This window comes from Chionomys nivalis, chromosome 19 (assembly GCF_950005125.1).
Source record: "Chionomys nivalis chromosome 19, mChiNiv1.1, whole genome shotgun sequence".
Taxonomy (NCBI): Eukaryota; Metazoa; Chordata; class Mammalia; order Rodentia; family Cricetidae; genus Chionomys; species Chionomys nivalis.
In genome coordinates, this window is record NC_080104.1 from 28,047,311 (window position 1) to 28,061,780 (window position 14,470).

The 14,470-nt window shown below is 35.5% G+C and overlaps 1 protein-coding gene across 1 annotated transcript in view; it reads left to right on the forward strand.

Moving 5' to 3' along the window:
* Khdrbs2 (KH RNA binding domain containing, signal transduction associated 2) overlaps nucleotides 1–14,470 on the forward strand; it is a 363,837-nt gene that overhangs the window by 320,293 nt on the left and 29,074 nt on the right. The window contains exon 7 of the mRNA XM_057751463.1: nucleotides 8,273–8,355. Within this exon, the coding sequence (XP_057607446.1) occupies nucleotides 8,273–8,355 (83 nt within the window). The remainder of the gene's footprint in view (nucleotides 1–8,272; nucleotides 8,356–14,470) is intronic.

A 14,470-nucleotide genomic window follows, 5' to 3' on the forward strand; every position in this document is an offset into this window, starting at 1 on the left:
TCCTGTTTGAGATTTGGGGCTTGTTAACAATTGCCGCCCCCCCCCCCCCGCCATCCCCACACCTACCCCCTGTAACCACCCTTATTCCTGTTCCTGTGAGTGAAATTGTTTTAGTCCCCAGCATGTCATGTCTGTCTTTATGTATTTCTCTACTCCTCTATACTGTGGTCTTTAAATACATGTTTGTGGCATGTACGTTCAAGTGTGCTCATTAAAACAGAATATTTTTCACTTCATTTACATATATATGTATCTATGAATGAAACATTGTCGTTTTATCTTCTCTGGTGAATTTATGAATTTGCATTAGCCTCCTTGGAGATTAGTGTGTTAATAATATAGAACACTGGGCTATGTATCCTGGGCTGTCAGGGGTATTCTGGTGGTTCATCAGAATTGTTAGTTTCTTAAGAGGGTATCTTTCAGAAGCATGCTCCTTGCAGCATCGTATTTAGTATACAGACTCACAGAGATATTATCTCATAGCAATACTATACATGGATACAATGATATCATAGAACATTTTGTTTAGGGCCTTGTTCACTGAATTCCTAGAAAAATCCACAAATTTTAAGTATTTTTTTCCTAAGCGCTAAACTGCTGAGCGCCACTATATTCCATACTTGGTGTGTGTGACCTGTGTTTTGAGGTGGTTTCAGTGTATAGTGCCTTCCCATGGTGAGAGCACTTTTTTCAGTAACAAAAGCTAACCAGCAGAGAAGTATCCAGGCATTGCTATTGAGCATCCTCACTAGAAGCTATTCTTTGGAGGTAAGGAGGCTGTGGCTGGGATATATTGTATGAAAGAAGAATAAATAAAAATTTAAAAAAAAAGATAAAGAAAAGAAAAAACATGAAGTTGGGTGGGTAGAGGAGAATGGTTGGGGAAAGTGATAAGAATATGATAAAAATAAACTGTATGTATATTTAAGAAAATAAAAAATAAAGAAAAATCATTGGAAGACACCATTAGAGTCACATTTACTTTACAGAAGCCCATTTGTATAATGTAAAGACTAGATTGTGTGATAAACTTACCTAGAGATATGTAAGACTTAAGAATGAAAGTTTAAATGTGTAAGCCCACATACAAGAAACACTGATATTGAACATTGATAGCTTACGAACTAAAGAAGTAGTGACTATAAAATATTAGAATTTTATGTTGTTTCTTTTATAAAATTTTATGTATATCTTACTTACTATTAGAGCTATTTCATGAGTATTTATAGTAATAGGAGCGTATGCACAAAGCAGACAGTCTGCATTTTATTGTTTAAATCATTAAGCTAAGAAAGGAACAAGCATTTAAGAATTACAAATTAACCACACTTAACTAATAAATGTCAAGTTCCCATTTGACTGGCTAATTACATTCAATAATATTAAAGGTCATCATTTGCAAGTTGCCTCACTGCCTAGTGTTTTAATTTTTAGTGACAGATTTATGATTCTGACCCTCCTAATTAAATTACTTAATTCTAAATGTTTTATGGCTTTGTTATTATTGATTGTTGAGTTTATTTTCTTTTTATCTTCCTTGCTTTGGAAATGACACAATGTTTCCTTTTATTTGTTTTGTTTTAATACTCATTGACTTTTTCCATAATATATAACCAGATGCTAAATCTGTCACCTTCTAATTTAAAATGTAAATGAAAATATATGTAGATATCAATATGAATTAACTTTGCAATTGAGAGACCTGGGGACATGTCTCCACAGTTAAAAAATCATACCACTCTGGCATAGGAGCTGCCTAGGATCTGGGTTCAGTTCCCATCACCTACATCAGACTGCTGAGGACTACATGTAACTCCATCTCTAGATATTTCAGCACCCTCTTCTGACCTTCATAGGAACCTGCATGCACACACATGATCTGCACATATATGCAACACTCATCACACACACATAAAATGGCAATGAATAAATCTAGAAGTCCAAATGATTTTTTTTTTGTTAAACCATCATAGTATACAAACACCTGGTATTCCAAGACATTTCACTTTTCTTTATATTGGAAACTTCCAATCTGTGTATTTTAGTCTTAGTGTTACATTGCACTGCAAGAAGCTGCTGATATTTGATCACTGGACCTACAACACTGATCGCTTTCTATGGTCCAATTTAACTTTTGCAACAGGAAGACTGCGCACAGAGCAGTGGCACTGTCCATGACAAGCTTTTGAGACACTTAAAATACACATCCAAAATGCAGGGTGAGAGTCATTGTAAGCTGTTTTCTTTTTTAATGAGAATTCTGTTTTCACCTTTTATTTATTTTTAATTGGCACATAAGGTGCACACATTTGTATGCTAATATATAAATTTTATGGTTTGTGTGGATAAACACATGGCTTCTTGTCATACTAGACAATGCTTTACCCTAATCTGTACCCAAATCCTGTGTGTTTCTGATACAATGGACATTCAAACTTGAGTGAATATTTTTTCTTTCAAATGTTTATCATTTCTTTGTGCTAAAAACTGTCAAACATTTTCTTCCATCTGTTTTGAAATGTGTTTGCTTTATTGCTATCTACATTCACCGTCAGTGGCACATGGAAACTTATTTCTCCTCTCTAACTTGAGCTATGTTCCCCTCATCCTTCATATTTTCTTTCCTTACGTGACAAGAAAGCTCCAAACTTCATGAATGTAACAATATGTAAACAGTTCTTGAGCAATCTTATATTGGGTATGGTGTATTTTACAGCTTCCATATAATTAAATTCCTGTAATAAGATTATAAGGTGGCTGATATCATTTTACCAACATAGGAGCCAAGAATAGAGAACCATGGTGGTATTTCTACACCGGAATTGGCAGTTTGGGCAGGAACTCCCACATGAAGGCAGGATGAAGCTGGAGTCATCACCCCTTGGTTGTGAGCCACAGCTCCATGTCCAATTTCTAGAACACTCATTTTCTTCCAGCCCCTTCAGAAAGCCAGGTTTATGAAGGGAGGAATCATGAATAATTTATGATTTTGTTTGGAACGCTTAGGCTGGACTATTGGCAAACATTGTTTGTGTGACTGTGAACTAATTAGTGACCATTGGCTGTTTTGCAGAACTATTTATTTTAAACATCTACACACATAGAAGCACACTAATGAACATTCATGCTTATAAAAATTTGGTACTAAAAATTGTTTCTAAAAATATTCCAAATATTAGAAAACAAAAATAGTGTGTAGATATTAACATTTTTTCTTCATTAGTAACTAATTTGTAGGAAGAGTTGAACCTTACACTTCATGAAATTGTGTATTATCAGAGAAACTGTCTCTCTAATCTGAGAATTTTCTGTGTAATATTTTTTAAAAAGTAAACGTGTACATGTGAAAATAATATTCAGTAGTACCCCCAGTGTTAGCTCCTTGAGAAGTCCATAGTATTCTCAAAAAGGGGTGAGGTGTGGTAATGCTACAAAATCCTACAAACCTCTCTCGGATTGATTGATTTGAGACAAGCTGTATCCAGGTTGTAAAAGACAATTTTTTGTGCTGCGTTAAGAACTCAGTATACATTTATCAGATGACTACGCTATGGAATATACTATATTAAATACCACAGGCCTCAAAAAAATGGGCAACTGTGCTATAATCCTTTTCTTTTTGATTTTTTTTTTTTTTGAGACAGGGTTTGTCTGTAGCTTTGGAGCCTGTCCTGGAACTCACTCTGTAGACAAGACTGGGCTTGAGCTCACAGAGATCCACCTGTCCCTGCTTCCCAAGTTCTGGGATGAAAGGTGTATGCTGCCACTGCCTGGCTATGTATACTCCTTTTTCTTTAAAGGAGTCAAACTTATAAAACCCAAAAAACTGAAAAAAGCATGTGTCTAGATACTGTAGGTATAGTGACAGCAAATGGTGGATGATAATAACTCAGAGGTCACTACATGCTTGGTAACTATTAAAAAAACTTTTTTAACACAGTATCACATAATATGACCTTGAAGAATAAATAGAATTTCAACACAGAGAAATGAAAAAAAAAGAATCCAGTATATCAGAATCATAAAAACAGGGACTTACCCTGACCCCTGGCTCAGTTAGCTGGTTCCATGGGATATAAATTGAATATGCAAGATAAAAAAAATACCAGAATCCTTTTCAATCCCTACTTTTTATTCAAAGAGAAAGTATAAAAGATCCTTAATAAGAATGTAAGAGGAATGTAGCCACACTGTTTTTTTGTAATTATGTGGTGGGGGAATCAAACCTTTAGAGACCTGTTGTAGGTCAGCTCAGTCCTCTCATGACCCACAGTGGTAGATTCCATGGACAGTGTCCTGAGATGCTCTATGACAGCTCTTGGGGGGGGAAAAAAAAAAAAAAGAAAAAAAAAAAAACCTCTGGCCTGGGAACTGTGTCAACCAAAGAGGAAAGTTGATTCTTGGGTTGAGAAGAGGCTGCTTAAACTAGCTGCACTCTGAGAGCTCCCTCCACCCCCCGTTAGTAGTAAATGTGTGTACCTGAAGTGAAATCATTCATCTGAAAAAGGTAGATATGATGAAGTCAAGTCAAAGTAAAAGAAGAATCACATAGGACCAAAAAATACATTACTTTTCTAATGTATGATACAAACTTGATTAAGAGGTCTTAACCTGCAAGAATATAAGTGTCTGGCCGGGCGATGGTGGCACACGCCTTTAATCCCAGCACTCGGGAGGCAGAGGCAGGCAGATCTCTGTGAGTTCGAGACCAGCCTGGTCTACAGAGCTAGTTCCAGGACAGGCTCCAAAGACACAGAGAAACCCTTTCTTGGAAAAAAAAAAAAAAAAAAAAAAAAAAGAATATAAGTGTCTGGACTCAGAGAGCTATTAATATATCCAGAACAATGGAAGGGGAAGTATAAAAAGCAGACGATGATAAATATTTAGAGCTCCATGTATGGAGTACTACTGTTTAGTCACTACTCAAAAGAATGAAATCCCATCACTTGTAGTAAAGTATGTGTAATTGGAAGATATTAATTTATATAAGCCAGCACAGCCAAACAAATGCTGCACATAATGCCATATGTTGAAGCAAACATTTCCACCTGAATGTGCTCTCAGATAGACAGAGTGAGGGAAAGTGGGCACAGAGAGGCTGAATTCCAACAGTGTGTGTTGAGGGCATCTGTGGAGCAATGAAACACTAAATGTCAGTAACATACAGTTAACACACAGTAATTGAAACCTAATAAAAGACAACAACAAAGAAAAAGAACAAAGAAAAAACCACCAACAACTGAGAAAGCATCCAGAAAGTGAAAGAAAATAGAATCTTATATATAAGCAGAAGACCATCTCAACATCAATATGCAGTGGAACAATCAGAAAGCATTAAGTCAGAACTCACAAGGTTAATTGAAAATTTATTTCCATAAACTTATTTCCATGGTTTTGTTTCAAATTTTATGTTAGTATACAAAAGAATAAATTTCATTGATTGTCTGAGTCAGTGTTTAATTGCTGTGAAGACACGCCATGACCATGCTAACTCTTATAAATGAAACATTTAATTGAGGTTTGCTTGCAGTTCAGAAGTTTAATCTATTATCATCATGGCATGGATGGCATGGATGGCAGGATGCACACAGACATGGTGCTGGAGAAATAGCTGAGAGTTCTACAACCAGGTCTACAGGCAGCAGGAAGAGAGTTATACTGGGCCTGCCTTGGGCTTTTCAAAGCTCAAAGCCCATCCTCAGCAACAGGCTTCCTCCAACAAGGCCATACCTGCTAATCCTTTCAAACATTGTTGCTTCCTGTTGAGGAAGCATTCAAATCTATGAGCCTATGGAGGGAGCATTCCCATTCAAACCACCACACTGACTTCCATCAACAGTGTATTAACTTCAAGAATTCTAAGAATAAATATGCTATAATATTTTATTGTATGTCAAAAATTACATAAATAAGCTTGAAAGCAGTAAAATATCATGCCTTTAAATTTTATGTTAATTTTTCTAAATAATATTTGTTACTAAAAACAATAAACTATGTCTTTCCTCACAAAATCATGCAAAACCACTATTAGATTATGATGATTTTTGAATTATAGGCCACCTCTGTTTCTAAAGTTGATTATCAAATGTTTTAAAACTGTATATACATATATAATATCATATGATATACAATATATAATATCATACAATATACAATAATACAAATAGACAAGGTACCAGCAATTTGCAAATCAATAGGTAAAGGATAAGTGAGGTTTTATCATATTATCATTTTACTGTTTTCCATAATAACAATTTTCTAATTCTGCCCTTAAAACAAACTAGGCTGGGGAGGAGATAGAATATAAAAGAAATGAGAGGAAGACAAGGAATCTCTCAAGAATCCCTCACGGTAGAAATTACAAAAGAAATTTTCATCAAAATGGTGAAGTCAGGATGATGATTAATCTGTTATAAGGGAACTCTGGTAATGAGGTCTTAGGAGCCAGGCATGGTGGATCATGTGGCAGAAGGGATTACTAAGAGTTTGAGGCCAGTGGGGGCTACACAAAGACAGTAATTAGGAAAACCTGTTCGTCTTCAGAAGACCGTGTGAACCACAGAGCAACAAAATAATAGAGGAAAGGGCTGTAAAAGAATTGCATATCAGAGAAGGGTCAGAAAAATGACTCCTACCACGTTGTTGACACAAAACCTTCAGTAGTAATTCATATGTAAATCATTTATTGTACTATAACTGATTTTTAATTGCAAAACTTGATTAATGAATACTACTCTGATAACTTTGGAATATCTCATTTAAAAATTAAATATTTGCTAAATTAAAATACTTTTAAAAAAATCTCATGGAAGAACTCATATGTCCCAACAAAATATATGATGATATCAAAATGAATGAAACAATTAAAGACATGGACTTTAGACTCAGAATATGTTTTGCATAAATTCCAACATCAAATAAAGGAAGCTTGGATAGAAGAAATAAAAAAATAAATTTTTAAAAATTAAAAAAAGTCCTTCAGTGGTAAAATACTACCCTTCAGGTTACTTGGTTTCAAAAGTTTAATCAAGATAGGTATGAAAAATTTAACAATTATTAAAAAATTGCAATTTTCAGTTGTAGCGTCTGGCATAAGACAAAAGAGACTTATAAGTCTCTGGAGTGAAGTAATGGTATGGACTTGTTGGATTGGGTGGAAGCATGTTTCATGGAGAAAAATCTATCCAGCAAAGTTCTAGAAGCCAAAGTAGGGAGCAGTCAAGATGAATGGATAGGGCTCAAGTCAATGACCACAAAGGGAAATAAAACTGAATTGGTCACATAGTGATCGATAGCTGCAACAAGTAATTTCCAATTGCTTGCACACTCTAGAATGACAAATCTCCAGTCATTTTGTCATAGTAATTTACTCAAACATGACACACAACATTACTTATGAGATTTTAAAACAATAAAGTTTACAACAAACTAAAATTACTTTAATCACTTTAATCTCCCATCTTTCCTTTTATTTGTTTGCAATAACAACTTATTTTATCCCAGAAACCTCATCACAATTTAAGAATCCTGTACTTTAGGTTTTCTGTCTTAATAATATGGTTGTTACAATAAAACAGTACTTTGAGTTGGATTGCCACCAATAGATTATACCACCATGAGGTTCCTGTTACTAGATGCTCTCTGAGTGTGTGCAGGTATGTGCTCGTGACCTCAGGTACCCACTGAGGTCGGCAGAGGAGAGTCACCTAGAACTGGGGTTTTTCCCAACGTGGACGCTAGGACCTGAAGATAGAGTCCTCTGTAAAAAGAGCTAGCATTCTAGCTCCTGAAAATAATGTTACAAAAAGAAAGGATTACATCTAATTTCCTAACTGGTCTTTATTATATATCAAAATTTTAAATGACTCTTAAAATAGGCATTTCTGTGTCTTTGATAGATTAAAAGTTTAAGTGACAAATATTAAACCTTTCCTATATATATGTATATATATTTCATATTTTATAAACTTTTCATACAATATATTTTGCTCATATTCTTTGCCCTCTCCCAACTACACCAAGAACCCACGACATCCTTACTCACCCAACCTCAATTTTTTCTTTCATTTTAACAAAAAAAAAAATCACAAATGTCAACAAAGAGGACAGAAAAAACTGCAATATTTTTTATCATGTGGAAATTGTAAAGATATTCAAATATAACCAAGAATGGAAATTAACCCAGGCTTATGAGGTATAAATCCTTAGAAAACAAAAATTATTAAAGGAGGCCGATTTGTAAAAGTTACTGTATTGCTGTCTATTTCAGGGGTACGATGACGGCTATGGGGGTGAATATGATGACCAGACCTACGAGGCTTACGATAACAGCTACGTGACCCCGACACAAAGGTAAGGCGTTTGCCGGCTTGTCATTGTTCCAGGAGTTATCACTGCTCCAGGTTGTATTATACATGTGAATTACAGTTGTGTGAAGGTTTCAAGTAGAAGACTTATCTCCATTACCTGTCTAAGTTATGAAATTACTTACTAGACCACAAGAGGTAAATTATAGCAACTCCTGAACTACAAAGAGGGAAACAATAGCATGTAACTTGAGACAGGGTGATTAGCATACAATGAACTCATTAAACAAGCTTATACTTAACTAAGCACTACTGCTTACAGACATTATTTTAATGAACTTGTTATTTCATTAACAAGGCAGGCACTTGCTCAATGCAGCTATTTTTTTTAAAAAAAAAAAACTAATCTGTAATTTTTACTTGTAAATCATAAGGACATCTTATTGGTAAGCTGAAAATAAGCAATTAGAAAAAATATCTCCAAGAATAAAAAAAAAATCCTTTTCTTTTTTTCATCAGTATCTTTAAATTGTTGAATATCTCTTTACACTGAGCTAGAATTAGTGATGTTGATAAATTTGTACTACTGGAAAGTCAGATTTTGACATATTGCTTATAAATGATAAAACTTAACCATTTAGGGCCCCATTGTATGAAGTCCACAAATGTCAGCTACAGTGTAAGCAGCTCCATAAAAAACATATCTGTAGAGAATCCCATCTGCCTGAAAGTTTCTTTGTAATTATGGTTCTTTATGATCAACTCCCCGCTCTTCCTTCCCATACTATAGAATCTACAAATAAGTTTTGGCTGTACACTTGCCCTTTCTACCAAGCCATATAGAGAAGCAATACAACAGCATTTTTTCTCTTTTTTACATGAATGTTATTGTGTGTTTATTGTATGAATTAATAAGATTCACTGTGGCACTCTCACCAATGTATTTCTCATGTCAGTTTATGGTTTCTACTTCCTGGCCTCGCCCACCTTCCTCTTCTCTCCTTTTTTCCTGGTCCATTTCCAAACCCCAATGGACTCTCTTCCATTTTCAGGGCTTTTTGTTGGGATTTCAGTTTCTACATCTATCAGAAAATAAGCAATATTTGTTCATGAACCTGGCTTTTTTCCACTTAATATGATGATATCCGTTTCCACTGATTTTCATGCATGTGGCAGTATTTCATCCTTTTTTGTAGTAAATAAGACTACGCTGTGTATTTACACATATACAGCATTTACTTTACCCATTGTTCTACTTAGGGTTACTGATATGAAGAAACACTGTGACCAAAAGCAACTTGGGGAGGGTTAGAATTTAGAATTTGGAAGTAAAGCCGGGCGATGGTGGCGCACGCCTTTAATCCCAGCACTCGGGAGGCAGAGGCAGGCGGATCTCTGTGAGTTCGAGACCAGCCTGGTCTACAGAGCTAGTTCCAGGACAGGCTCCAGAACCACAGAGAAACCCTGTCTCGAAAAACCAAAAAAAAAAAAAAAAAAAAGAATTTGGAAGTAAGAGCTGATTCAGCAGGAGTGCTGTTTACTGGCTAACTCCCCATTGCTTGTTCAACCTGCTTTGTTACAAAATCCAGGACCACTCGTCCAGGTGTGGCCCCACCCATAATTGATTGGACCCTCCCCCATCAATCACCAATTAAGAAAATGACCTACAGCCCCATCTTAGGTAGACATATTCCTGCTTGAGGCTTTCTCCTTATCAATGACTTTAGCTACTATCAAGTTCACATAGAACTACCCAGCACACCCATTCTTCTTTAGACCTCCAGGTAGGCAGAATCCATCACTTAACTATTGTACATAAAGCCACAGTGAAAAGGATCAGTCAGGAATCACTTTCCTATGGTGATTTCATGGGCTTTGCAAGTGTATCCACGTGAGCTGCGGCTTAAAAACATGGAGGTTTAGCGTTAATGGAATGAGGATTCACTATACCAGTTTTAGTATTATGTTAAACTTCTACCAACAATGCAGTGTATGCCTGCCCTTTGTACAACCTTGCCGGAATGTTTTCATTTTCCTTTTTCTTGGATAATTTTCATTTCCACTGTTGTGAAATGAGCTTCCAATGTAATACTGATTGGCATTTTTTTGGTGGCTTAAGACTATGACGTATTTTTTCTTATATTTATTGGGCCTTTGTGTTTTCTCTCTTTTTGAGAAGTGTTTATTAAAATCATTTGTACATTTTTCTTGGGTTGTTAATATTTTGACCTCCACATCCCATATGGATATTGATTTTCTGTCAGATAATAGCTGCCAAAGACATTCTTTCATGTTATTGGATTTTTCTTGCATTCTTACGACTATTTCCCTATGTGATAAAGGAAAAAAATGTTTTTATTTAACAGAATCCTGTTTACCAATTCTTATATATTTTTCTACTGATTTTGGAATTTTGCCCAAAAACTCATTGCCTGTGCTGGGATCATGAAATGAATTTCTCTGCTTTCCTCTGGGAGTGTGAATTTCAAGTCTTAAGTAACATTTTTAACACATTTTGAGTTGATTTTTAGACAAGTTAAGAAAGAGATTTAGTTTCATTTTTCTACATGTGTTTTTCTAGTTTTCCCATACCATTTGCAACAGATGATCTCCTTTTCTCAAATTTATTATACAATATATTTTCAGTACCCTTGCTGTGGCTGGGTGGGTTAAAGATGTGCTGCTATATTTATTGGTACTCAGTCCTTCTGTTCCATTGGTCTACTTGATTGTTTATATGCTAAGATCTTGTTACTCTTTCATTCTTTATGAAGATTCCAGCACGGATATTTAAAAATAAGATTACGTTAGTATTCATTGTGTTCTCAAATAATTTTTGGAATTTTTTCTCGTACTATGAAGAGTATCATCTTAGTTAGCATTTCTATTGTTGTGGTGAAACACCATGACAGAAAGCAACTTGAGCATGGAAGGGTTCAGTTCATAATGCAGGGAAGTCAGGGCAGGAACTGATGTAGAGGTCATAAAAGAATACTGCATACTAGCTTTTTCCTCAAAGTTTGCTTAGCCTGCTTTCTTATAGACTGAGGACCAACTCCCCAAGGGTGGCACCACCCACAATGGACTGGGCACACCATCAATCACTAATTAAGAAAATGCACCATGGGCTTGCCCATAGGTCAGTCTGGTGGGAGCATTTCCTCAGTTGAGGTTCCTTCTTCCCAAATGATTTTAGCTTGTGTCGAGTTGACATAAAACTAGCTAGCAAAGATATCATGAATATTTTGATGAAGGTTGCATTTTTGTATGTCTTCTTTAGTAATATGATATCTTGAGTTTTTTCCACATTTTAATGCAACTTCCATAAACATATACAATGCATTTTGATAATGTTCACTCCCTAATTATCCCTCTAAATCATTCCAGATCCACCCTTACTCCCAATTCCTTCTCAAATTTGTGTCAGTTTTTATTTTTGTACTCCAGTGAGTCCAGTTTGTGTTTTCCTTATACTTCTGGATGTAGGGTGTGAGGCCATCCACTGGAGTATCATCAACCTATAAGCAAATAGAGTAGCTGTCATTCCTGGTGTCTATGAGTTTCCCAACCATGGCTTCTTGACCAGGTTTGCAGTAGTACTAATCATGTGGTTTCTGCTCTGCAGCCAGCCTTCACTCTAATCAGGAAGTGGTTGTTATCTCCCTTAACATGCATGTCACTATTGCATTCATAGGCATGTTGTCATGTTGGTCATTATTGTAGCTCACGGTGTTCACGGCTGGGTTAAGCTATTAATAACTTTTCCCCAAAAGCAGCCTAAATAGCAACCACCTCCCAGTGCTATGAAAACTAGAGAGCAAGGAAGAAGGTCCCTGGTGGCTACCTCTGTTTCTCCATGTCTTATGGCCAAAATGTGTGGTGTCTTCAAGAACAGAGTTCTACCATCAAATTATGATGGACAACCAAAAGAAATGACCCCTACAAAAGCCTGAATTTGGGGGGGGGGCTCTCCAAGATACTCCCAAACAACAATTTGAGGGATGGAAACCCAGCATTGGGCTTTTTTTTCTTAAAGCACTTTCTTAATGTGGGATTGTTTATGCCTATATAAGTACTTTTACTAATTAAAATAAGGAAGACAGCCTAAAATAAATTATAATAATTCTCATCTTGCAATTTGTCATAATCATATTTTTGTTTTGTTCATTATCATTCAATCACTGCTAATACAGAATCTTTCACTAGAAGTAATACATAATTCAAGTTCACACTGGCCTATATAATGGGTTCCAGGCCAATCAGGGCAACATAAAGAGACCATGTCAAGAGAGAGATAAACATGAGGAATGAAAACTGAGGAGACAGAGACAGAGAGACAGACAGAGATGAGACTTGGAGACTTTCAAGATATTTTCAATAAATGAATTTAAATTAATATACTAATGAAAGAGCTATTATTTAATAAAATTACATGGGATTTTTAGTATAATATCAGTATGTACTACAGATAAGCAGATGAACACTGGAAAATTTATTGACAAATGTATGAAATATTCAGTCTTACGTTATATTATTAGTGTTTCAGCATAGGAAGAAGGTGTGATTAACAATTCAGTTGAGGGTGGAGCTCGGTGAATAAGTGACCATGTAGTATATATAAAGCCCTGGTATCCATCCCAGCTGCCCAAAAGTCTAGTTAATTAAATGAAATATGAGTGTATACATAGTAGTATAGGAACTGGAGGAACAATACTTAATTTTTAAATGATAATATATTTGCTGCTAATGATTTGTGTGAGGAGTCATTTGCAACTCTGTATGTATTTATATACTTAGAGGGTGAAAAAGTGCTAGGAATTACATGTCAAATGAAGTTCATTTTCTCAAATCCAGGTTTTTTTTCTAAGGTGACTCCCTAATTAAACTATTAATGCGAGACTTTCTCAATTTTTTAAACTTTATTATATAAAAGAGAAATACTACAAATAAAAGACATTATATATGAAATTAACCATATCCAGAGAGTGAAACTCAGTGACCTTCCTGACAGAGCAGCCATTCGACAGTGAAACTGTGGAGCTTCACAATAAATGTTTTTGCTTTCACTATTGAATATATTTTATGCACTGCCAAAATCAAAAAAAAAATTGACAGAGTAGAACTAGAAAAAATAGTGTAAAACTTGAATTAAAGGAGAGAAAGAAATAAAGTGAAAAAAATATATGAACACGTGACTGCAACATTCATGAACAACTTGAATATTTTGGTAGACAATACAAAGTATATTTGTTTTATTAAAGTGAAAATCAGAAGAAGTACTGATATTGATTTCTGACATCAAAACAGGAAATGTGGAATCCATCAGAAATAAAATGAAATGGTCTCTGGATGGCTAGTCAGTAGGTGAACACAGAGTCGTAGAAATTAGAAGGCAGAAGCCATGTGATTCCTTCCGGGAATCATTGTATCATCCTCAGCAGAGGTTCCAGGGGAGTTCATAAGGTAACAAGTGTGAAAGTTCGCCCAGAGTTCAAAAGATGGAACAGCTTAATTAATCTCTCATTGCTGTGGAAGGCACCGTGACTTCTGAAATTCTTCAAATGGATTAGGAAAAATTCTGTAGACTGCTCAGGAGAGAGCTTAACTGAGTGACATGAATGGCTGCTGAAGAATGGAGTGTTATAAAGAATCTCCAACCGGGTTTTCCCCGTGATCTCAGGCTAAGAGAGAAAGCAAATGAATAGAACTCGGAGTTATTATGCCACCTCCAAATTGCAGAAGTACAATTGCAGTTTCCAGGGTGACTCGCTTTCTAGAGTCTTTGGCTTAAAACCAGTTACACTCTGTGGTAACACCTTTAACTGGGCCAAAGAATCTTTCATGTCATTTACCACATTCTTAACTCGTCCTAGAGACATTAGCATTTTCCGAGATTGCCTTTCTAACATCACACAACTTCATGAAATTTTTTGCTAACATTTTGCAACTGAAAATATCTATATCTAAAGAAATCATAGATGTGGAAAGTAACTATTTTATTTAGATATGAATGGTATTGTCACAAATGAAAATTAAAAGGTCAGGTCTGAAAATTTGATTCTAACAGCAACAATTTAATGTGGATGTGAAGTGCTAAGATTTTATAATTTCTTAGTGTAAAAGAATCCGCCGGGCGGTGGGGAGGCAGAGGCAGGCGGATC